Here is a 24,969-nt window from a genome sequence, read left to right as displayed (position 1 = left end):
CCCAGAATCAATGCAATACAGACTGGCACCCTTGGGAGGGGCAAGTCTGAGTCAGTTGAGCAAAAGAATCTGAAACCATTCTATTTCTGTTGTTTTTAGAGCTCATCTTCAGACAATCCAGATACCACAGCCCAATTGTTTCTTTTTTCTGATTATTTGTTTCTCACAATCTTAGTGCTTTTCTCTGTGTGCTAGCAGGGTATTTTCCTTAGAGACTGATTTTCCTAGAAGTGATTTAATGTGAAAGACAGAACAAAGTGCAGCCGTAGGTAGTGGGGAGTGAGCAGTGAAACAGCTGCATCAGTACTGTTGGCTGGAGGATGGCTGTGTTGTCTGTAAAAAATCCTTTGGCATGTCTTGTGTAATTAGCAAATAATACTGGCATGTGGTAATAGCTAATGTCTGTGTTCTTTGCATATTTAGGATGGGGTTTGGTTTGCTGTTTCGGTACCGTAGATATAAATAATAAAAAAGAGTAACCGTATTCCAGGAAGGCAGGGAGATGCGAGGAGGGTGTATCGCCCAAAGGCGGGGTGGATGAAGTCTGCTGGTCCTTACCGACATAGCCGCTCATCGCCATGGGCTCTCAGGAGCCCGCCCTGAAAAACTTCACTTAGCAGCCCACGGGAGACTTCGCTTTATCAAGCCCTCCAGAGCGTTTGGGTGGCTGCAGTGCCCTGTGGTGAGCTCCGAGCAGGCGGCGAAGAGGGGCTGCCGGGAAGCCTTCCTAAACCGTGGGGGCTGGGAGCTAAAGGCGTGGATTAACGCTTAAGCGCCGTTTCCAAGGACGCAGGAGGGGAAACACCCCCGCTCCCTTTCCAGCCCGGGAACCCCGACGCCGTCCGGAGCGGCCTGCTGCCGTTCCCTGGCCCTGCAGGCGCGGCCGCGCCGCTGGGGTCTCCCCGCTCGGGGGTTGCCATGAAACCGAAATCGGCTCCCGCTGGCGGGGGCGGCAGCAGCTGCCAGGGGCGGCGGCACTAGCGCTTCCTCGCCGCGCCCCCCGCCCCGCCGCCGCGCACGGAACCGCGCCCCGCGCAGCCAGGGCCGGCCCCGCACCTCCCGCGCCCCGCCGGCGGCGGCGGCGGCCACTGGGCCCCGCCACGGCCCCCGCCCGGAGGGCAGCGAGCGCAGGTGCGGCGGGGGGAGGCGGGCGGTGCCGCGGGCGCGGGGGTCACGCCGGGGCCGGCAGGTGCAGGTGCAGCCGCGGCCAAGGGCGTGTCGGGGAGCGGGGCTGAGCTGCGCGGGGCCCGCGGGCGGTGCCGTCCGGGCCCGGCCCCGGGTCGCGGTGGTGGCGGGCGGGTGGCGGGAGGCCCCAGGCGGTGGATGACACCCTCTCCGGAGGCTTCCTGCCCTCTCGCTTCCGAGGGGAAGTCTGCGCGGCGCTTTTGGTTTTTTGCGGCGCTTTTTCGCTTAAAAAGGAGGCTCGTGTGGAAAACCTGAACTTGTTGACCCCAGGGGTTTTCCCTTGGTGTGGAAGAGCCCCTCATGATGCTGGAGAGTTCCTCCGGTCTACAGAGCCGAGCCCAGTCCCTGCCGGGCTGCAGAGGTGCGGGCTGCAGCCCGGGCTCCGTTCTCCTGTCACGAACTGATGCACCACGGCCGCCGCCCCCAGCGATGCTGAGGGGACCGTAGGCCCGGGAGATGCCGCCGAGATTGGCAGGGGTGAAATATTTGGAGGCTGAGAAGGAAGCAATGAAGCAGGGGCTGCTCAGGTGAATACCTTTGCAGCGGCTCTGATCTTTTTTTTTAAATTGCAGGGAACTGTAACAAGAATCCCCGCTGCTGTCAATTGGATTCTGCCGAGGGGAGGGAATTTCCCTTCTGTGTGTGATCAGGGAGACCCAGCCAGTCCTCCAGCTTTCCCTGATTAACAGCGCTCGGGGAGCACAATGAGACAGGAGGCTTTGACCAAATACTTTCAACACTCTTAAGATTTAGAAGGAAAAATGGAGAGCTCCTATTGTTGCACTTCTTGAATTGTTTTGCCTATTAGCTTGGCTGTGCCTTCCCACTGCCAGCCAAGAACAACTTTCCTCATAGCTTCTGTTTTATAAATATGGAATGGCTGAAAGGAGTGCAACCATGTGCTAAAAATAGCCGGGTGTATTCAGGTTAGGCGTGTTTCCAGACTGGCAGCAGTAACACGGACGTATTTTTAAACCACCCCAGCTGATTATCCACAGAGCACGCAGGTTTAATGATGAATGTAAAACTGAGGCACACTGGGATGCTCTCTTGCAGGAGTACCAGCCTGGCTAGTGTTGCACTTCATCTGGTTTTGTTTGAGGACTGCATTGCATTGTTTATCTGGATCTCAGTGCAAGCCTTGGTAGCTGTGTGTTACACTCAACCTTAAATCACCCAGAGTAACTTCCTTTGCTGTTAGCCCTCATTATCTTTTTATTTTTATCACATGGAGAAAAGTTTGCTGTGGGTGAGGACCCCGGTGTGCCAGGAACTGTGTGAGCAGAAGGCAAAACCACAGCCCTTGGCTGAAGGGGGTTTATAATTCAAGTTGAGGGGGAGAGATGTGCCTGTGTATGAGAGCAATAGGAGACAGCAGGACCCTCCAGACCAGTGTGATAGTCAGAAGTCAGTTGTTCCCAGCTGCTTGGCAAAGGAGATTTTATAGAAGAGATGCTTGGTCAAATACATAACAAGAAGGCAGTGGAACCTGGTGTCATCGTTTGGCCAAAAATGAAACCAGCCCTTTTAAATCATTGGATGTGATGCAGGGGCAAGTGGAGGGAGACTAGAACAGGTTTTGAAAGTCAAGAGGTTTTGGTGCAGTGAGGAAGTGGAAGGATGGGCAGAGAGGTGATATGGTTATAGCTATGCCTTAGAAAAATGATCCTTGCGGCAGCACCCAGGGTGGATAAAGAAGTAAAGGATTGCATTTCAAGGGAAATGAGTGCTTGGAAATCCAGAGGATGATGATGATGGACAAGAGTTTTATTTGTGTAAGTGGACAAGAAATACATGTCAATACATATCAAGAAATATAGAGATACAAGAGAATTAATGCTTCAATTCCGAGAGAGAGATTAAGGTTATAGATCTAAGTGGAATATGGGCTGGCTGTGTCAGGTTTGGACGCTGAGGGGCTGTGCAGAAGAAGGCCTCTTGGGGAAGTCTGGGGGCAGCGAGCTACCTGTGAGCTGGTGGTCATCCACAGTCCACAGATCAGCGGAGGGGCCCAGAGTTCAGCTGATGCAGGAAGGTGGTCTGCAGCAAGAGGGCACATCTGTGAGTATCTGGCAGGAAGCTTATCTGAAGAGGTGTAACCTGCTGAAAGATAAGATCCAGAGTAACGTCAGGAAGGAAGAAAGAAAAGCTTGTGGTACTCACAGAAACTGCAGACGGAATGGGAGTAATTGCAGAGTTTGGGGAGGATGAGGAGTGACTTCTGTGGGGGACAAGACTTTAAAGCTAGAAAATTGCTGTTGGAGACTTTGGCAAAAGGAATTTCAAATGAATGCAATGAGCAAAAACCAGACAGCTCTTTAGGTCACTCCACAGGCTCCCTAATCAGTGTCCCTATGGCAGGAGCATAGTTTTTATGCAGCTGTCAGTGCTGCAGGCCAGGTCAGGAGCTCATTGTTCTTGTGCTACGCATTGCTTGGGTCACTTTGCCAAATCCCTTCAGTGGGCAGCTCTAGACTTGTAAGATGCTTGCTCTCCCAGTCTTTATTTGTGTCCCATCTTTAAGCTAACCTGTAGCCCTCTATCTTCTGCAGTTATTTGTCTGACCCTTTGATTTCACATAAGCAGACAAGATTTATTATTAACAAATAGCTGAATATAGAGAGGTCTTCTTCTCTCTGACCCTCCAGGGAGCCTGTGTGAGTTGTAGCTTTTCTTGGGCTCCTGATCTTCTTGAGAGGGTTGGTGGTGGCTGCAGTGATACGGGCAGTTTCTTCCATCTCACAGACACATTGTCCTCAGCAGCCTGCCCGAAGCAGTGTGCCGACCCAAGGGTGCTGCCGCAGGACCCGGCCAGGTGGCTGGGGCACCTCAAGGCCAGCACACCCTGAGGTGCAGTGAGGATTTCAGAACCTCTTCTTTTGCTTTCTGGTCCTTTTCTGTACAAGTTTCTTGGTGAATGTGTGTGAAGAGTTAATATTCACGCTGTTAGTCGTCAGTCCCTTGACTGTACGGGTTTGGGCTGTGACGTGCGGTTGTTCCACACTCTTCCCACAGCCCAGGTTGTGGCTGGGCTCAGGAAGGTGAGGAAAATTGAGTCATGCGTATTGTTAATAAAAATGTTGCAAAAATTTCCATAGACTCCCCAGCTCAATCTTGCAGCAAATAACCAAGTGTGTGAGAAACTGCCTGCACCCTAAACCTCTGTGGTTTCAATGTGGGACTGCCCAGAGTGCTCTGTAATTAAGCATGTTTGTCTCTGAGGGGAGGAACTGATAAAGCAAGTTTTTGTATGTAATATACTGACATTTGCATACAGGGATTCTCTAAAGGTAAGTATGTTGCTGTGTGCTAATTTTGCAGAAGATAATATTGAAATGTAGAAATTATTTATTATTATTGCTACACAAAGGCACCCAGTGACTAACCAAACCTCAAGGAGAAGAGCAATCTGCAAAGCAGTTTTTACCAAACTAGTCACTGTGAGACATGCAATGGTCAGACCTGTGTGAAGTCACATGATTTTCAGTCTCGTCTGCTATATCCATATGGTTGAAACTGGAATGTGGCCCTTACTAACTATGAAAAAAACAAAATCAAGGGTTTCATTTCTAAATATTGCCTTAGAGACAGCAGGTACAAACACTTGCCAGGTGAGACATTCAAAGAAAGATATTATGAAAGGCTCCAGGGCATTCTCTTGAGCATTTGTCTGTCTCACTGTCATCAACATTAAGCCTTGTGTCATGGCAGTTTTTTTACTGAGGAATTATGGATGTGGACCTTGGTGATGTCTGAGATGCACCCTGAGGTCACTAAAACCAGCGATGCTGCTCACTGGTGGGAACAATAAAGCTAAAACTGGTGCCAACAGCAAGAGCAGGGCTGGATGCTGCCCATGGTGTGCTTAGCATCCTTCTTACACAGCATCTGTGTAAGATGCCAAATGGTTCTGCCTTTTGCCCCTCACAGCAGGTCCCTGCATTGGGCTGATCCAGCCCATGGCAGCAGCAGGGCTCACTGCGCAGTTCATACCTCTGTAAATCTGCAGCCTGTTCGGTTTGATTTCATAGGAAAGCCTTCTTAAGAACACATCCTTTCCCTTGTTTAATTTTTAAGAAAAGAAAATGGTGACAATCTTTTCTGTCACTGCTTTCCCAACAGCACATTCATGTCGTCCCTGATAACATTTGGGTTTTGACATTAGTGGTTGCCTTTTCAGCGAGGACTGTGACTAGGAAAATGTGTGTCCATATGTCATTAAACACGTGTGCGTTAGAGCAAAATCCACAGAACTCATGAATTCCTGAGGCTGCAGTGCAGGGAATCGTTTACTCCTGGAACAAGGGAACATGTCAGAAGAAGGAGGTTGCCAGCCTTGGCAAAGTTTGAATTCATGTTAGTGATTCAGATGAATAACCATTGAGTTGATCCATAGGTTTCTGTGTACATGCTGATTAAGTTATTCATTAAGATTAAGTCAAAGGGTCAGGGGCATTGAAAATTAAAACCAAGACTCACTGATGCCTTTAGTAGGTGTTCATGGCCAAACTGACTGAATGGTCAAAGCAACTAAGTCTGGATAGTGTGTCCCCTTGGGGCAGGGAAGGAGATGTAAACTTTAAGGCCCCAAAGATCTAGTTCTGCAAAAGGTGTAATGGCCTACTATTTGCTAGGAAAAGTGAGGATCTCACTTTGGCTCCAATACACTAAAAGAAAAAAAAAAATTAAACCCCATTAGTTGTCTTGCTCTCCATCCTTTAGTGTTGCCTGTTTTCAGTAACTTCTGTTTCCTTATTTTGTTCTTGTGTCTCTCTTTTCCTTCATTTTGTTTCCTAAATGCTGTAGCTGTCTGTATTTTCATTCACCTTCATCCCCTTGAGCCTACTTGGAACTTGATCAGGGTTTCAGCTCTGCAGTTGGTGCTGGAGGGCTGCCCATGAACAATAACAGCGACCTATTGCTCTCTACTCATCTGCAGAGTGAAAGTGTTTAAAATTAAGATCCTGCTCCTACTCAACTTCTCCATTTGGGGTTTTCCCCAAAGCTTCCCAGAAGCAGATGGTGCTTCCTGGAGTTGTGCTTGCAGAGCATGATGCTTTCTGCAGTGCTGCCTCCTCTCGATGAAACCATGCAGCTCCATCCTTCCTTCAGAGCTGCCGGCTTCAAGGAAAAGCCCACGTATGAGCTGTTTTGCTGTTCTGATGTCAACCTGTGCAGAGGTTGTGAATAGTCAACAGCTTGACCAGGATGGTTTAAAAAACTTGACTGTAGAAGTGAGCTGAGACTGCATCTAGAAATACAGCTTGGATCAATTAAATTGATCCCAGAAAGAAGCAGCATACCTTCAAATCGATGCCTTTCCCTTTGCTACTGACTTCAGCAATAACTTGTCTGTTCCAGAGCTTCAGGGAAGGTTCAGAAAAACATGCAGTAGGTTGAGATGCCTCCTGGGAGGGAAGATGGAAATTGAAATAGGTTAGAAATGCCCTGGGAGCAAGCTTGGTTAAAGAGAAAAGGCTAAAGAGCGTATGTGTTAGATTTACTACAAGACAGAAGCTTTCCTTGGAAAACTAGTATTTTAAATTACAGGAGACTTAAAATCTTTTGCTTGTATAGAAAATAACATACCTCACTTTAGGGGAGGGGAAAAAAGAGACTAGAAAACCAGGGGAGGGGGCAGAGGAAAATAAGGGAAGAGTGGGATTAGAGACAGAGCCCGTGGTGCTGCCACGAGGGCAGCAGGTTTTGGTCCAGGGAAGGAGGCTGAGCACAGAGTCAGCGGAGGGGAAGGCTGCCAGGGATCCTGTGTGCACAATTAGGCTCAGGCTACAAACTCATTAGACTTTATGGCCACTTAAATTATTACAAAACCAAATATAAACATTTATTTTCTTAAAATGGATTTTATCTCAGTTGGAGACTTCTGTTTTAAATGCAAAATGCCCGTGCAGCCTGTGGCGTGGGTTGGCGTAGTCGCTCTGTGACCGAGCTGGTGCCGTTTCCTCCCTGAGCCATCCCTGCGCTTCCTGCAACCAGCGGGTCCTCCCGGGCTCGCCAGGGCGACCGTGGAGGGAGTTGCAAGGTTGGACCCAGCTTTTCCTTACGACCTTATGTGTTTCCTGCTGCCCATGTATTTTTTTATTTGGTCACATCACTCACCACTTTTGTGAAACGTGAAAACTCCTCTGTATCTTGGACAAAAACCATGGGAAAAGTTCCTGGTAAACTTATGTTGCTCCAACTGGTAAAATCTGCAGTCCTTACATAAACGCAGTAAGGGAAAACACTTTTCAATGGCTTGACTTCTGTCCTAACACTTTAAAAACATTTTTAGACATGATCTTTTCAAAGCTACGCTGGGGGATTTCCACTCCCTTGCTGCTTTAAAATGCTCGTACTGTTGTTTTAACCACAAAGCTTACGCTGGCACACTCTCTCGCTCTCTCTCTCATTTTCTCCCCATTGAGGACCAGCTACAGTGTTCAGGCACCGCTTTACGAAAACGTGCCTTGCTAATGCTGGTGAGAGCCTAATGTTGCCAGCATTGTTTCTCATCTCTGAAGGGCTCTTCAGGTGTGAGCCGTGGCACTCAGGGGTGTAAGCGGCATGGGGTGCGTTGGGGGAAGGCTGCAGACCCTGGAACACCTCAGGAACTGAGTTCATCGCTTGAACTGGCAAAGCAGTGCTGGAGTGTCACAGGGGTGAGTCGTGGTGCCTTCTTACCAAAATTTCTGTTGGTGCTTGGGAAGGCGGGAACGCAGCCAGGTATTGGTACAGAAGTGATGGGAACAAAATAATTTTCCAGCTGTGAATGAGATTATTATAAGACAAAAATTTTCTGTATTACTGTAATAATACTGTCTTGATTAGATGTAGAGAGATTTATTGCTGATACCAAATTAATTAATTAATGATTAAGAGATCCAGGGAAAGAAAGCAGATGTAGCAAATAAGTTGTCCATAAAATCAAAGCTACTTCAGCACCAGACACACTTTGTTAGTTGTAAGAGCATTGTTTTTTGTTTTTTTTTAAATGCTATCTATGTTGTAATCTATGTCTTTAAAAGCTATTAATTCTTATGGGAATTTATTGTAATGCTTGACTGTAACTCTATGCAAAGGAAACCTACTGTCTTAGTCTGCTTAGTGAAAATTTGCCTATGGAGATTAGCAAATTGATGCTTGCTTAGTACAGTTTTACTGTGCTTTGAGAATAAGGTAATAGTGGGATCAGAATTGGATAATATTGTCTATATAGGAAAGAATACAAATTTGTTCTGCTGTCTTCTCCAGCAACATCCCCTGTGGGGCCTCAGGCACATATCCAATAGGAATTTATTGCTGTTAGAAATATTCTCTCCTGGGTACCAGCTGGACCCTGACTGCGGCTTTTAAGTGATCAGGAGAACAGCAGAACAGCTCTGGAGGCCGAATTGCTGCCAGGTGAAGTAGGAGCAAGCCCTGAGGATCAGTGGTGGGTCTGTGCTGGCACAATAGGGGATCCTTTCCCTCCACAACCTTTGGGCTGGGGGCCACAAATGATGCAGCTGTGGCCCTTTCTCCCCCACAGGGACTCTGCAAGTGCGTTTTGTTGCCAGCAGTCAAAATGTTGTAACTCTTCCTGGGTTGGAAGGGAGAAGGATGATCCTTCAGTGATGTCAGATGTCATCATCTGCTGTTTTTACATGGCTCCATATAACCTGCTATATCTTAAATATGTATTTCAAAGTGTATAGATCATTTTAGTAATTCTTCAGCAGACTGTGTTACCTGTTCCTCTCCATATGTTAAGAGTTGGGGCAGTGGTTTTGTGGAGTACCTTTTATTAGTAGTAAATCATATAAATTTGTTATTTTAATTCAAAAACACTGTAGGAGGCTAATCTACATAGTATAGAAGGCAACTTGGAGAGGGTCATGTTAATGCAAGATGTGGTCCCCTCCGTCATGTTTCTGCCTGTCACCTCCCAATGAAGTGAACTGATCTTAGACTTCCAAATTTGACAAAACTTTCCTCACTGTGACTAAGATAGGTTTCCAGTTCTGATGTACTGTAAAACATAGATAATTTTCAGAGGGAGGGACAGGGCATCTTCTAAGACTTGTCCCTACCAAGTGCTTTAGGGCAAAGCTATAGAGCTGAACTAGAGCTAGGTGTATAGGAATTTAGGTGTATAACTTTTTTTCTATGCCCTGTTATATGTATTTTGTGGAAGCATCATGAGTAAGGAAGCAATTACAGTGCTTTTTCTTGAGCAATACCCCAGTCCTGGAGGGATTCCTGCTGACCTTTTGGAGGTGCTTGGCTTTGCCTGAGAGAAAACAGGAAAAAACATATTCTCTTCAAGAAGAATAACCACATTATAGGGATGATTTTCTCTGTATGCAGTAAGTATGTTTTCATGGCTAAAAAAAATTAACCTGTCTACAGTAGTTTCATGTGTTATCAGCGTTGCACACCGCTTCTCTCCATTCTGACTGCTGGTGGCGTAGACAGGCAGTGGCACTGCTGGAGGGGAACTGTTTGAACATGGCTTTAAAAATGTTAATTTAATTTTATGTTATTGTGAGTCACGCCCATGCTGATTTTTCTCCTTCGTGTCACGTTCTGTTCGTCTCTAACCCAGTTTCTGAGCAGTAAGATGTACTAAGTGTGGAGCATTTTAATGCAAAACATTTGGGCTCAGTTTGGTGTGGTGGTAGTTAAAACAGGGTAGCCCACATGTAAGAAAGTTTATTTTTGTTATGAAAATTCTCCCTTTTGGATTATTTCCAGTGAGGTTAGAGCATCTGCATACAACACCGTTATATGAAGGGTTATTCCAGAAGCGTTTTGCATGTGCTGGTGTTAGTGCAGACAGGGCTGGGACACTGAAATGGTCAGAAGGTGCAGCTGGGAGCTCTTTGTACTGCACTGCCATGGAGCTCCCACTCTTTGGTAGCTGTTCTTAAGGCTTGGACTTAGCCTTGAGTGAATCAAACTGCTTTTCTATGTGTGGTCAGACTTCCTTCAGTTTATTTCAGTCTGTGGAAATCCATTTTTTGACATGTAGGTTTTCAGTGTCCATAGATTGTTTGCTTTTGGTTTTTGTTGTTGTTTGGTTGGTTTGGGTTGGGTTTTTTTTGGTGCTGTTGCAGTGGATTTGCAATGAAAATCCCCTTGCCGCATGTGTTGTGCATCTGCCATGAGCATCGTTACGCAGCTTGAGCCCGCCGCTCTCTAATATTTTAGAACAGCATTACAGTTCACACACGTGCTGAAAAATCGCAGTGTACGTGCAGAAGGGATGCCTTCCCATTGCTCTTAGCTGCAGACAGGCAGAAGTGAAAGCGGAGCTCCTCTCCTGTGCAGGCCAGGCATTGGCGTCAGCAGGAAATTGATTCAGTTAACCATTAGTGTGCTCTTGCTGTCACAAAAAAAGCTCTTTTTCCCCTGACGCTTTCCCTTTGGTTTCAGTTTGGAGAGCACGGGTGCAGGCACTGGGAGCCAGAAATAGAAGAGCTTCTGCAATCCATCCTGAGTCACCGGTGGGTGCTGGGACAGGAGTTACACGCTGCCTGCGATGCTTTGGATCGCATCCCACCAAGCGCTGGTTGGCAGTAGGTCTGGCTCCTCTGAACCTACTCTCCCCAGCTGATTGACATGGGCCTCTCTCCAGCCTGGGTCAAGGTTTGCCATCCACAGGTCCTTTCCTGGGGTGCCCCCTTTCCTCCAGCAGAACAGCTGCAAACCCCACAGCAAACTTCTTGCAAGGTGGGCAGTGGTGGCAAATGTCTCCAGTCTTCTGGGCACCCAGAGGTTTCCATTCTGCCCTCTGAGATGCAGGTTGGCCTTTCATTGAAGTGCTCTTCCCTGCACCCTGGGGTGCCCTCAGCTGTGCAACAGGCTCCCAAGCGAGGCTGAGGTGGAGGAGACACTTTTGTGGAGATGCTGCGTCTCCATTTTTAGGGATGGGATCTCAGTTGGGTGGGTTGTGAAAGTGCTAATGGAGATAAAGTCCAGTGAGAGAGCTGGAAGGCGTTGTGCCATAGCAGAAGGCTCCTTGCAGAAAGAGATGGGAATGGGTTGATTTAACAAGCAGCAGCAAGAGCTCTGAAGGAGTTTCTGGATGGGATTTTGGACTGGTGGCTGTGTTTCTTCTTAATGCATCCCGTAACTCTGTTGCCTAAAACATCTTAACTTTGTTTACCCCAGCCAGAAATACTTCTGGAGTTAAGGTCTACCCTTAAAGGCAAAATGGGTAAAACATGGAATTTTTTCTTTGTGTGTTTTTACATAGTGCAGCATTAGCTTGCTAAACTGTACCATCAGATTTCAAGGGACTGAACAGTGTAATTTGCAAACTCCAGTTGGAATAGTAAGTCTTTATGCCTGGAATATGATTAGGGCTTGTATTCCTGTGGGTTACCAACAGGTCAGTTGTGCTGGGGTATGTCTGACATTCAGTCTAGTGGAGGGCAGAGAGGCTTCCACAAGCTGAGTGAGTAAATACTGTGTGCAACCACAGACAAGGGTGCTGAGTTACAGGAGCACGTGAATATTTGCTGTGAAATAGATCTTTGTTGGCTGAGTGCTTTGGCTTGTTTTTGGATCAGGTACTTCACCTGTCCGCAGGTTTTCCTCACCCAATACGGGATATTAAAGTAGAGAGGAAAGTGGATGTTGCTTTCTGAAGACTGCAGTGGGTTGTGGCAGTGCTTGAGCTACTTTCATGGGCCAGGAACCCATCACAGCAGGGAGAGAGGGCAGCACATCAGTACTTGGCATTCTGTTTCATGCCAGATGTAAAGTTATTAACGGTGACAGCTTGGCTCTGCTTCCCTACGAAAGCAGCAGGTACCCTTGGTGACCTTACAGGAGCTGAGTCAGAGCTCTCGGAGAAGCGCTGTTGCCAGTAAGAGTGACTCGAGTGACAGACAGGGTGGGTGATGCACACAGAGGAGAAATAGCGTCCCACAGCACAGCTATAAAATTGAGCACTTCCCCCACAAAACAATCTGAGAGCTCAGGTGCGTTGTGCTTTTGTGCACATCCTGTAAGGAAAAAATGTCTTCTGAACACAAAGCCGCAAGAAATGGAAACCAGAGTGGCTCTAGGTCTTGAGCTACTTGCAAAAAAACTGCAGGAAGATTGAGGGACCAGTGGCAAATCTCAAGGTTTGTGACTTACAGCTGGAAACAAATGTTGCTGGTTTTTCCTGTTAGAAAATTAGCATTGCATTCCTGTGCTGTGTATGAGCTTTGGTAGGTTGAGAGAAAAAATCATGTCACGATTCTGATTGCAATCTTGCTTTTCTTTCTTTCTTTTTTTTTTTTTTTCCCACTGCTTCTTTCAGGCAGGATTAATACAACCAAGCACTTGCACATAATTTAGTAAAACTTTGAAAAATAGGATTAGTTTACTGCTATAAATGAGTGATCAACAGGAAAAAGAAGGATGGCAAGTTAAGAGGCTTCGACTCCTGTAACACCTAAACTGAAGGTAAAATCCCCTTGCTGCCTTTTTTTTGTGTGTGTATGTGCTCCTTGCTGTGAACCACAAACCTGGCTCCTGCTGGAATCAGTGCAATGAACTTGTAAAGTCGTGTGGGTGGGCTCCATGTTAAGTGTAGACTTTCCTGGCAGACATTAGGGCCAAGACGTGGCCTCTGCTTTCCCGAGACATGTTTGTGACTCTTGTGATGTTTTCGAGACTGAGAGCTGCTGCGAGAACATTTTAAGGAAACAAAAAAGTCTTTATTCTGGAGAATAATTTTCAGATTGTGAAACACTTTCCCAAAGAAGTGTGCACAGGTGCTTGTCGTGTAACCATAGTTCTGTGGTTCTCCGAGCGTTTCGTTGTTCTTCTATAGTTGGCACTGCATTTCCCTCCAAAATCTGTCACACCTGCTGCAAATGAGAACAGCCGAGGTGCGTGACTGCCGGTGAGTGTTTGAAGGGATTCCCCCTGTGTCTGGCTCCCAGTGCAGCTCCCATGGCCTGTGACGAACCCGCTGGTCTCTCGGGCATCTTCACGCGCCAGAACTCTGCCAGCGCGGTCTCTCTGGACTTCGAGCCTGATGCCGACTACAAGTTTGTCGAAACCTTAGAAGAGCGGTACAAGTGTGCCTACTGCCACCTTGTCCTTCGCAACCCCCACCAGACGGGATGCGGGCACCGATTTTGCCAGCAGTGCATTCTTTCTTTGAGGTCAGTGCAAACTTCTTCTGCATCCACAAGCTCCTTGTCCTCCCCTGCCTAAAAAGAAGCGAAAACCCTCTATAAATCAGCAGTGAGTGCCGTAGTAACAGCACCGATCTGATAAAATGCTGAAGGAGTCCACGGAGAAACTTTGTTGAACTCATTGACTGTGAGCTCAGTGTTTTAAAGGTGTCTTTAAAGACCTTACCTGGTGCTGGTGAGGAATAGTTCAGCAGCTGCAGGGAAGTCAGTGTAAAGAAATTGTTGGTGTAAGCTTAAGCACCACTGTGTGAGATGCTGTTTTGGTCTGTCTGTCTAACATTGTGCTGTTCAGATGAGTTCATTGCATTGATGTCCCACAGTACAGGCACTGGTGGTTAGATTAAGCTGTTTCCACCTCCTTCTGTATAATTTCTTTTAGTGGAGCTATAAAGCTGATGTTAGTGTTACCCAGTACTACAGTCAGATCACAAAGCTGCTGGCATCCATCTGCTTGGGATTTAGCTGCAGGTACAAATGTGTTTACCCCACAGACCTGTCTGGAAATGCATTATGTACTGTTTGGTGTACCTGAGGGCAGAATTTGGCTGCAGAGGAGCCTGATTATGGGGATGGATGTCGCCATTTACCTTTTATGAATTTTAGATGTTTCATGTTTCTCCCTCTGGGTTGCCTCCTTTTGTACTGCCTCGATAAATATTTTATTGTCCTGTATCACAGGACTTCTGGAAGCCTTTTAGGACAGGAGCTGTTAGATCTTCCTTTACTAGTGCAGCAAGGAGAGTGCTGCTTGCACTAGGCAAAGGCTGGTTTAGTGCACACGATGGGGTTTTTCCAGATATGACATTTGCAAACAGCAGATGGCCAGAGAGTGACAAAGTCCCCTTAATTAAAAGTCATCTTAGCACTCATAGGACAAACTCTGCTTCTTGTTACATATTCACTGTTGCAGCTTAATGCCCTCTAAGAGCTGTGGGCAGAATTTGGCTTGTAGGTGCCATTGAAAGTGTTTTCAAATAGCTTTTTTAGTTTTTATGGTACCTAGTACTGACTTCTGCCAGAGTCAGATTCTAGTATAGCCCACTTTCATAAAATAAATCAAATTTTCTGTGGGTTAATATGACTCTTCTTTTGATCTAGAGAGTTGAATGCAGTACCTACCTGTCCTGTTGACAAAGAAACAATAAAAATGCACGAGGTAAGTGGCTGTAGTTTTGCTTCAGCAGTCAACATCTGCATGGAAAAGGCAAGGAGCTGAGAACCAGGTGGCTCTTAGTCTGTTAGTCCTCAGGGGCAGCACAGGTTTTGTCTCGAAAATGATGCTAAGGGAAGCAGCATATTCAGTGGTGCTCTCCCAGAAAGGAAATCTGGATGTATAGCTAAAGCTCTAATTAATACCTCATGTTCTGAACTTACTTCATTTTAGTCCTCTGTATTTCCAGTGTCAGGGAGTTTCACAAAGTTTTAAATCTTCCCTACCTGTCAAATGTCTTTTTTAGCAGGGAGTTTATTGACTTGCCTTTTTAATGCCCCATCTTGCTGTGGGGATCTTGTTTATTTGATTGTCTGTGTTTTCATTTGGTTATAATTTCCTGCCTTAACTATTTCCATTGCATGTCATTAACCCTGCAGACTTAATTCACTTTTTGGTAACTTTTTAGAGGAAAAGACAAGTTCATACTTCTCATTTTGCAAGCTACTCGTTTTTTTGGTTTTGTTTTGTTTTAATGGATTCATTTGTTTTTATTTATATGTCAAGGCTTGAAAGTATGCTGCATACTTAGTCCTGCCAGAATGAGTCTTCCAGTGAAATCGAGTGTCTCTTTCCTCTCTTTCTCTTTCTCCTATTCTTGAGAGGAAATTGTAATCAGACTTTCCATGTGATTTTTGTTTTTCACCCGCTGTCTTCTACTTGGTGCAAATTTTGATGGCAGTAGTGCAACAGTGAGCAGCTCTTTCATGCTGTTATAGGAAGATCTTTGAATAAGACTGAAAGTTTGCTGTGGGGGCTCAATTTGGTTCTGCGTACACAGCTGGGGTCGGTGCTGTTTCTCAGTCTGTAGAAGGGATGTCTCAGCATCGTCTCCATCCCAAGGCCGCGCTGCCTGCTCCAACCTCGGAGCTGCCTGCACACAGCTGGTTTGGCCTTTGGGGCCCATTAGCTCCAGCTGCTTTCTCCTCCATACAGGAAGGCCCTGGCAGTGGTTTTGTAGCTTCTGAGCTACCAGTCTGGCTGGTTGAGGGATGGATCAGCATCTGTGGAATAACTATAGGGGGAAAAAACCCTATGGTTATTAGAAAATTCATATAAGTTTTAATTTCTATTTTTAGCATGCATTTTCAATATGAATTATCAAGAACCATACTCACAATTATGGAGTCCACACTTGTGTGCTTAAAAGATTTTTTTTGGTGATGTTTTGCTTTTTTATATTCTTTATAACATCCTATGTGACTGCATGTGAAGGCTGGTTTGCTTCCTTCATAGGTATTCAAAGACAACTGCTGTAAAAGAGAAGTTCTCAACTTGCATGTGTTCTGCAAAAACATTCCTGACTGCAATTCGAAAATAATTCTGGGACGATATCAGGTTAGTTTGCTTGATCGAATTTTGAAGCCTTTAATTTTCATGCAAGCGTTCTGTATTTATTTTAAGTTAAATTTCAGTGATTTTCTTCAGACTTTGGAGTTATTGTAGCAATGTAGTTTAAGTGCATAGATTATGACTTAGCTGTCCACTGTAAGTAATGGATGTTAAGCTCAAAATATTATGGCTGTAAACTTGTTCCAGCTTTGCCTTAGGTTATTTGTTTAATAAGAACCATTTACTTTATGTAGCTTTAGTATATCCATAGCATCTACACATATGTTCTGTATGGTTAGGCCCCATGTGATGTTTGATTCAAGAAAACTTGCCAAAACATACTGGCCATTTGGGCCTTTTTTTGGTCTATCAATTGAATGAAAAGTGGAAGTCATACAAAGGATCCTCCAAATTTTCATGTTCACTTAGTTTTGAGGTTGGAGAAAGTTTGTGGAAGGAAAGAGTATTTGGAGCTTGTTACCAAACTGCCCAATGTTTCTGTGGGTCTGTTGGGCAGCTGGAGATGGGATGAAATACTATGGGGTTTAATTTGCTGTTGCGTGTTTCAGGAGCATCTTCAGCAGTGTTTGTTTGAAAGCGTGCAATGCACTAATGATGGATGTATCGATCAAATTCCTCGGAAAGACTTGAAAGAACATTTGAGCCAGCACTGTAAATTTCGAGAAGAAATGTGTCAGTACTGTAAAAAATCTGTGGTGTTAAATAACATAAAGGTAAGATTATAAAGCTTTCCTGGGGAACCCACAGCACATTTCCTCTTAATGTTGCTGAGTGAAAAGTTTCCAGTGTTGCAACGGGGCTTAACAACTCCTGAAACAAAATTTGACTGAGGAGATGAAGAAGAGAGTAAAATAAATGTGCTTTAAACAATACCAGTTGCTGTTGGTGTCTTACAAACAGCAATGTATATATGTGGCTTCCACGTATGTGTTTAGGGTTACTTTTTGCATAGCATCCTCTAGGAACACTGCTTTACGAAAATGCAAACCACTGCCTTGTTTTACTTCTTTTTCCCCAGAATCATGAGAAAAATGACTGTCCTGATTATCCTGTGCCTTGTCTCCAGAACTGTTCACAAATAATTTTGAAAAAGGAGGTACTATTATTTTTTTCATATACTGTGGTTTGGCAGATCACACACATTCATGAAAACTGAAAGTTATGTTACAGAGTATATTGGCCCATGCCAATAAAACTTCATTTCTCTAAGGATTTTCTTTGCTTGGTCCTTAAAGGGATATATACATCTCACCTTACAAGTGAGGTATTCACTCACTGCAAACCATTGGCATTTGGCAGTATGGAAAAATATCTGGCTTGCTTATTGACTCTTAATACTTATTTTCCCATTCACGTGATCTGTGGTGTCATGACATTGTCCTTCATTCACCATTTATGCAGGCACTGGGATTTTATCAGTGTGGCACTTTAGTTAATATTTATTTCATTACAAGTGTCTTTGTTGATACATGCAGATCGACAAGCACCACGCTGTGTGTCCTGAGGCAGAAGTGGACTGCCCGTACAAGCAGTATGGCTGTCTTGTAAAGGTACTGTTTTCTAGATCTTTGTCTGTACTGGGACTGGAATTTGTCTCCCAAACCAATCAGAATAATTAATTAAAAAAAACCATTTTTTGTTCTTTCACAGCCATTTCTAGTATTGGCTAAGATGCTGTGCTAGAGAATCAGCACTACCATTCCCTCACTTTCAAAGCACAGAGGAGACATTTTAAATGCTTGCATCAAGAATTCTTTACTAACAGCTTCAGAAATCTGCATATCTTATTATTTTATTCTTTCACTTCCCCCTCTGCCTCACTCAGGTTAAAAGAGGAAAACTTGCTGAACATGAAAACGGCGCCCTGAGGGAACACATGCTGCAGATTTTAGACAAGAACTCCCGGTTGGAAGAACAGGTAAGTCCTATTTAATGAGCACTCTTCAGCAGTGCTTGGCTGGTTGGAGAATGACATGAGATTCTGCATTTGTTCCCTGGTTTAGCTCAGCTGCATTTCAAAAGACTGTTTTTATTGTATTTGCACACCTCAAAAGTCAGAATAAGCTCTTCTACTGAAGTCAGTCAATTAGATGGAAGCCTCTCTGTGCTCAGGCATCTATATTCTCCACCAAGCACGGTGGGAGGCTCGTTGCTATCACTCATACCATCTGCTTTCAGTCTCTGCTTACAGCGGATATGAGGTTTGGAGATAGATCATTTTAAAGTTTCAGTGGACAGTCAGATTGCTCAGAAAAGGAGCCTTTAGATGCCCAAGTCACCTCCTCTGTAGAGGCAGCACAGAGCCAGTTGCAAGCACTTTTTCTACTCACGATCATTTCTGCAGCTCCCAGCAGGTAACACTGAGGGTATGCCCAGTCCTACCAAGGCGAATGCATCCAAAGTGGTGGGTGACTTGCTCTTCTGCTTGCTCATGCTAAATGTACATCCCCCAAAGTGCTACAACTTGGTTTTGGAGTTAATATCCCTCACTGACTCATCTGCTTCACTGATTAGACCTCAGTAGAGGAGAAAAGAAAAAGTGTACACATACACACAGAAACACTTGCACATGTGCACATGTAAGTATGTGTTATCCTCCTATAGAGCTGAATGGATCATTGTGATGGGGACGAGAGGTATGGGTCTCTTTCTGTGCACTTGTCGCCACACAGATCTATTAAAGATATTATTACCTTATGTTCCATTCTTGCCTGTGCTTACCCGGGAATTGTAAATTAAGCAAGTGCTGTATCTAGCTAAGTTAGAGGCTTTGCACTGTAAACTTTTCCACTTTCTTCTATATGGGGGGCAGACTTTTTAGAAGGGTGTGATGGTTTTAAACTAAAAGAGGGGAGATTCAGGCTAGACGTGAGGAAGAAATCTTCTACAATGAGGGTGGTGAAACCCTGGCCCAGGTTGTCAAGAGGTGGTAGATGCCCCATCCCTGGAGACATTCCAGGCCAAGCTGGACGGGGCTCTGAGCAACCTGATCTAGTTGAAGATGTCCCTGCTCATTGCAGAGGGTTGGACTAGATGAGCTTTAAAGGTCCCTTCCAACCAAGCTGTTCTATGATTCTATGATTCTACAGTCACATATGTTTTAATTTGATCTATGTATATTTTGGTGTGCCATAGTGTTTTTACTTTCCTTTTTTTTTTTTTTCCTATAGATATCTGACCTGTATAAGAGCCTGGAATGTAAAGAGATTAAAATTCAGCAGCTAGCAGAGGCCATTAATAAGTGTGAAAAAGAATTCAGACAGTTTACACAACTGTTTGGTAAAAATAGCAACTTGATGGTCAGCACACAGGTGAGACATTAATTTTACTTTTTTTGGCCAATTGCTTTTTTGTATCTTTAAACGTGTTTAACCTCTAATAGTTGTTACTAATAGCAGGGCAATAACAAATACTGTCTCCCAGACATTTCACAAGCCCTTCTTGTTTTTTTACAGAACAGTATTGTCTTTTCATTTTAACCAATAAAGAAGTTTGGATATCTGATCTGGGCAAAAAGTGCTGTATTGATCCTCATGGCCAGAGCCCCATGGCAGATATGCTGGTGTAAATTTGAATAAACAGTTGAATGAGGTGATGCAGTGTGAACGGATCTCAGTAAGGGGTGGCTTCTCAGTCACTAAATGACAATTTAACTGTAAAAGAGCATTTGGACACATGCCTAAGCCAGGAGACTACTTTTGAATGCACCATGTAGTTGATGTTGCTAACATGCTAGAGGCTTCTTTATCTTATTTCAAATGAAATGACTGATTATATAAATGTCTCTTGTCTCTGCTTCTACCCTTTTCCAATGGCATGAACTGGGAAGGCTCTGGCCAGCCACCTGGATAAGTCTGCGCGCCTGGAATCGCAGGTGAAACAGCTCATACAGATGGCAAACCAGCAGCAAAGTAAATTAGACTTGCGACCCCTGTTTGACACAATTGAAAATGTAAAACAGAAGATTGCCCTGATGGAGACATATGACCAGCGCTTGGGTGTGTTGGAACTTTTGTTTCTTTTCTACGTGTGTGTGGGACTTCTGCTGATTTACTGGTGGGTTAAGTAGAGGCTCTGGTGCTACAGTCAGTTAATTGCACCTATTAGCCAGAAAGGGCTTTCTTTTTCTCACTTTCTAAGGCCAAGCCTTGGTGGTGTGTGCTGTGTCCTCCAGTCTTCCCCTACTCCACAATTTTGAGCGGCGGAGGAACACGCAGGTCGACCCAATATGAGTGATAAAGCATAGTTCGATTTATTAGCCCGAACAGCATATACTTATACAGTTCATGATAATTATGCATACCTGTCACCTACTAATTGGCTTAAGCTCTAACAGTCACATTTGCATGGTCCTCCTACTTGCAGCTGCTAGCTACGCTTATTCTACATTCTTGTGCTCTTGAAAGCTGTTTGTGAAACTCTGCCAAGGTCTCAGTGACCTTGCTGATTTTACTGAAACAGTCAGCGGTTCCCACCGCAGCCTAACCTTACTACTTACGCTAAAGTCTTCAGAACAGGCTCTGCTCATACAACTGCTCTGCAGACCCATGTCCCTTGTTTTTAAGCCATTCCTCAACACACAATGTCTCTCAAATTCCTGTGGCACTGCAGGGCCAGAGAGCTGGTGCAATGTGATGGAGGCCATGGTACTGTCCATAGTTGGACATTAAATCTGGTTTGTATTTTCCAGTTTTCCTTACTAAACTACAAGCAGCAATTACAATAACAAAGAGTTAACAGGTCTAGTAACACTAGTTAACAGCCTGTACTCCAGCTTGAGTAGTTCAGTGTTGTCAGCTCAAGTCTGGTTGCTCTTTGTATCTGGCGCTCTGACAGTTTTATTTTAACAAGTGTGTGTCTCTTCTTTTTTCCCTCCAGTTGTTTTGGAAGGTCAGTCCAGCAAACACGACCTCCAGATCAATATTCACAAAGCACAGCTCAATAAAAATGAAGAACGATTTAAGCTTTTGGAAGGCACGTGCTACAATGGGAAATTAATCTGGAAAATCACAGACTACAAGATGAAGAAGAAAGAAGCAGTGGAAGGCCGTGTCCTCTCCATATTCAGCCAGCCCTTTTACACCAGCCGCTGCGGGTACAGGTTGTGTGCGAGAGCCTACCTGAACGGGGATGGTTCAGGAAAGGGAACACACGTCTCTCTCTACTTCGTAGTGATGAGAGGGGAGTTTGACTCACTGCTACTCTGGCCTTTCAAGCAAAAAGTTACACTTATGCTTTTGGACCAAAGTGGGAAAAAAAATCACATCGTGGAAGTGTTTAGAGCTGACCCCAATAGCAGCAGTTTCAAAAGGCCAGATGGCGAAATGAATATTGCTTCTGGATGTCCACGCTTCGTGCCACATACAGTCCTAGAGAACACAAAGAACACCTACATTAGAGATGACACTCTGTTTTTGAAAGTGGTTGTGGATTTAACCGATCTGGAGGAATTGTGAAAAGTGTGCCCACTCAGTGTGACTGCTTTAACCCTTCAGAAATGCTTTCTTGGTGACTACCAGCCATGCAATAGTGAATTGCCACTAGTCAAGCTACTGATACGTTTCGAGGCTTTTGGACTGCATAAGAGAATGAATTGCCAAAGCATCAGCCTTTCTTTTTTTAACTTTTTTTCAAGACTGCATTTTTAAGGCAGCTAGAAGTCCAGTTTGATGTGAACATGCGTTTGACCCAGGCTTGGCTTGGTCCAGGCTGGGGGGAATGTGTGGTTCATGTCACCACACTGGTGTTTGGAGATGAAACTCCCTCAGTAAGTCCCCCGGAGCCCAAGCAGGCCTGTGGGCTCCCATCCTTCACACTGAACTGAAGCCATGCCCAAGTGTGCAAGCGCATTTCACCTGTCTGAAATGCAAACATTTCAACATTAGCACATTTGAATCAATGCATCTGGATCCTTCCATCTCCTGGATTTTTGAAGCAGCAGAATGGCTTCAGTTAGGCAGGGAAAACATTTGTCCTGGGATCTTGCTGCTTTTCTTTTTTTTTTTTTTTAATTTTAATTGTTCTTTCCAGACAGCCCAGAGGAAGATGCCAATGCCTCTTACTTTTCTAGCATGGTATTTCAGCTGTATAGAGTACCCCCAGGTCACAACAGCTTCGTTATGTCCTTTCTGTTCCTGCCTAGTGCCTTGGGACTGATTTCCACTGCTGGTAAACATTCACAGTCCCCATCTGAAGTCAAAAGAAGCTGCAGGTGCTTCTCACCTCTCAGGACACAGCCAGAAGTGGGGTACCCGGCCAGTGTGCCAGCTCTTGGCTATGCTGTTGGAAGAAGGAGGACAAAACTCTTGTAGTTTTGCTCCCACATCTGCACAAAAGAGATGTTTTCTGGCTTACCAGCTCTACAAAAGGCAGGAAGAGCTTTGGATATCTACTTGGGAAAAAGCCCACATAACATGCACTGTTCCCCTCAGCTAGAAATTTGAATATTTTGGGAAAGAAGGGGGAAAATGGATTAGGGAGCGAGATTGCTGTAAGAACCAAATTCTCACAAGTAGTGCAGCTCTAGTGTTTGTTACAGGGTGAGGCAGCTGCTGAGGAACAACTGCTGACTATGAAGTACGTCTGAAGATCTTAATTTTTATTCCAAGTTCCTTCTATCCTGCAAGGGAATGTGTGCATTGTATGGGGTTTATTGGAGAGGCACTAAAACCACCAAGATCAGGCACTGAGGAACAAGTGACAAAGAGTACACGTGCCTTTTAAAAGCCTTTTGGGTGCCTGTAAGAGAGATGTAATTTTGCACACTTGGTCATTTTTTTATTACAAGTGACAGAATTTTGTGTCTCTCATCTCTCACAGATCAGGTAGTGAAACACCACAACATTATCCATTGCTCCTGCGGTCCACTGGCAGAGTAAACCTGGAGCTTGTTAAGAGACAGCAAAAAACCAAGCTGGGTTTAGAGTAAGAGTAAACTAGGCAGGATAAAAAACAAAACGGGGCACAGACTGCAAGGCATGAGGTAGAAAATTCAAGAGAACAAATGAGGCAAAATAAAAAATGCCCTTTCTGTGTGGGTTGTTGATATCAACTGAAATAATATGATTTGGGGATTGATACTAAGATGAAGGCAAAATGCCATATTTTGTATCAGTAATCTCATTGTTAGACATTTACTTTCCCACACAGTTTCTAGGACACAATTCATACACAGATATTTTCAAATTTGGGGGTGGAGAGGAAGACACCTTAGTTATCTGTACCTCATGGTGCATCAGCACATCTGAAATCTTTGGTTTGGTCTAGATATCCTTTTTGCTGTATGATATCAGGAGGTACTGGCCACTGTAGGGGCTTTTTGTGTTCCCAGGGACAGATGGTGAGGAACTAATTTTATTCTTGTTTACTGCTGTGACTGACTTTAGGAACCATTTTGGCTGTACAACATAGAGAATTAGGCCTCATGTGTCCCTAACACTTTGTTGCAGAAAGAGCAAGTGTGGTTTGAAAATGGTGTGGCATTCTAGGACATCAATCCTGAGCCTCGGACATGGACTTCATGTTGATCATTACTTTAATATTTGTCATGTAACTTTCAAAGTGGCACAACTTACATAATAACCACTAAAGACTGACTGAAATGTACCATTTGTGTTTCCTAGGACTCTCAAGTATGTCGAGTGTAAAATACAGAAAGCGATAAAGAAGCCAGGGAGGCAAGATGGGAAGGATGCGGTCTGTATCCTGGCAAATTCCCAGCCCTCCCTGCCTGCACCACCCCAAGTGTAAAATGGGGATAATAATACTTGCAGAAGTGTTGGGGCTATTTAAGTGTTCGTGGAGAATTTTGAGCATGAAAAGAGCTAAGTATTATTAAAACTCCATTTCTAATTGTTAGAGTAGGTGATGGCATAGTGATGTGGATAAGTGTTTAGTGTGTTCCTGGGCAGGTTTTGAAAGCATGTTCGGTTTTAGCCAGTCTGTACTGCAATCTCTCCTCTACCTACCAGTTGTGTTTAGGTTTTTGCCACGAATATTCCTTTTAAAGTTTTGAAGCACAAATGATTCATCCTGGGTGATGGAAACATCCCTTTTGAAGTACTGCCTGTTTTATAAAGAATCAGTTGAGAAAAATAATTTTTTTAAAGGCAACCTTCTTTAAATTGGTTCTTTTTATTACAACAATTGAGAGATTTGTGTTAAAATTTTCAGTGATTTTTACTACTTGTGAACAGGATTTTGAATTTCATCCCATTCCTAATAAAGAAAAAAGTGTTGTATAGCATGAATTGTCAGGAAGAATTTTGATGTTGCATGAAAAACACCAAGAGACTGTTCAATAATATTGTACTGGGTAAGTAACCAAGAGAACCTAGGGTATTTCTACATCTGCTACAGTATGTTTTTAATGTATTTATTGAAAGTTTGTAGTTGTTTCAATATCTCTTACTACAATACAGGCATTTTTCTAGCCAAATGCCATCACTGTATAAGTAAACTAATGTAAGAATAAATAATTTTCCCATCCTTCTGAACTGAGTGTGGCATATATTCCTTTTGGCTGGATTTAAGCGGACTTTTTAGAAGGATGTGGAATAATGGATATTTGTTTACAATTAAAAAAAAAAAAAAGTGGATGCTGCTTTGGATTAAGAATCAATATTTCACAATTATTTTGGTTTATACTTGAATATTGTAAAGTGGCTGCACATTGGAATTCAGTAAATTCTAAGTTAAACTGGATCAGACAAAGATCCATGAGGTACAACTATCCATTGGAATTAAAACAGGATGCTATTTCTGTTTGGAGGAGGTTTGGGTTCAGCTGAGGTTGGATTTGTTTCATTTCAGGCCAGTAACAGAGGAATTGTTTCAGTATCCCATGATTACTTCATGCTTGAGAATGGGGTGTTTTAAAAACGGGAATGGGAAACTTGGCAAGGTTAAGCCCGAAGTGTTGGAAATCAGCTTGGGGAAAAATGTTAGCATCCAACTCCCGTTCCTCTGCAAGAGCTCAAACACCCACTCGGTGCCAGGGAATGTCCCATCTCCATGAATACTGTATGTAGGACAGGTGAC

At 44.3% G+C, this 24,969-nt stretch overlaps 1 protein-coding gene across 8 annotated transcripts; it reads left to right on the top strand.

The window, feature by feature from the left end:
• Positions 1-564: 564 nt before the first annotated feature.
• Positions 565-24,425, top strand: TRAF5 (TNF receptor associated factor 5). 8 transcript variants are annotated; one of them, XM_071806009.1, is made up of 12 exons: positions 565-682; positions 12,482-12,627; positions 12,998-13,334; positions 14,466-14,523; positions 15,814-15,915; positions 16,479-16,643; positions 16,949-17,026; positions 17,406-17,480; positions 17,756-17,848; positions 19,101-19,241; positions 19,760-19,928; positions 20,809-24,425. In XM_071806009.1, exons 3-12 carry the CDS (start codon positions 13,120-13,122, stop codon positions 21,384-21,386), a joined length of 1,674 nt encoding a protein of 557 aa, XP_071662110.1. In that variant the 5' UTR covers positions 565-682; positions 12,482-12,627; positions 12,998-13,119; the 3' UTR covers positions 21,387-24,425. The 8 variants fall into 8 exon arrangements, with proteins under 8 accessions (XP_071662110.1, XP_071662112.1, XP_065690905.1 ...); XM_071806011.1 differs by lacking the exon at positions 565-682 and adding an exon at positions 752-1,131 and having other exon boundaries at positions 13,115-13,334; XM_065834833.2 differs by lacking the exon at positions 565-682 and adding an exon at positions 752-1,131 and having other exon boundaries at positions 13,110-13,334.
• Positions 24,426-24,969: the final 544 nt, after the last annotated feature.

Source organism: Patagioenas fasciata, chromosome 3, assembly GCF_037038585.1.
Source record: "Patagioenas fasciata isolate bPatFas1 chromosome 3, bPatFas1.hap1, whole genome shotgun sequence".
Taxonomy (NCBI): domain Eukaryota; kingdom Metazoa; phylum Chordata; class Aves; order Columbiformes; family Columbidae; genus Patagioenas; species Patagioenas fasciata.
This window is presented reverse-complemented; position numbering and strand designations above follow the sequence as displayed.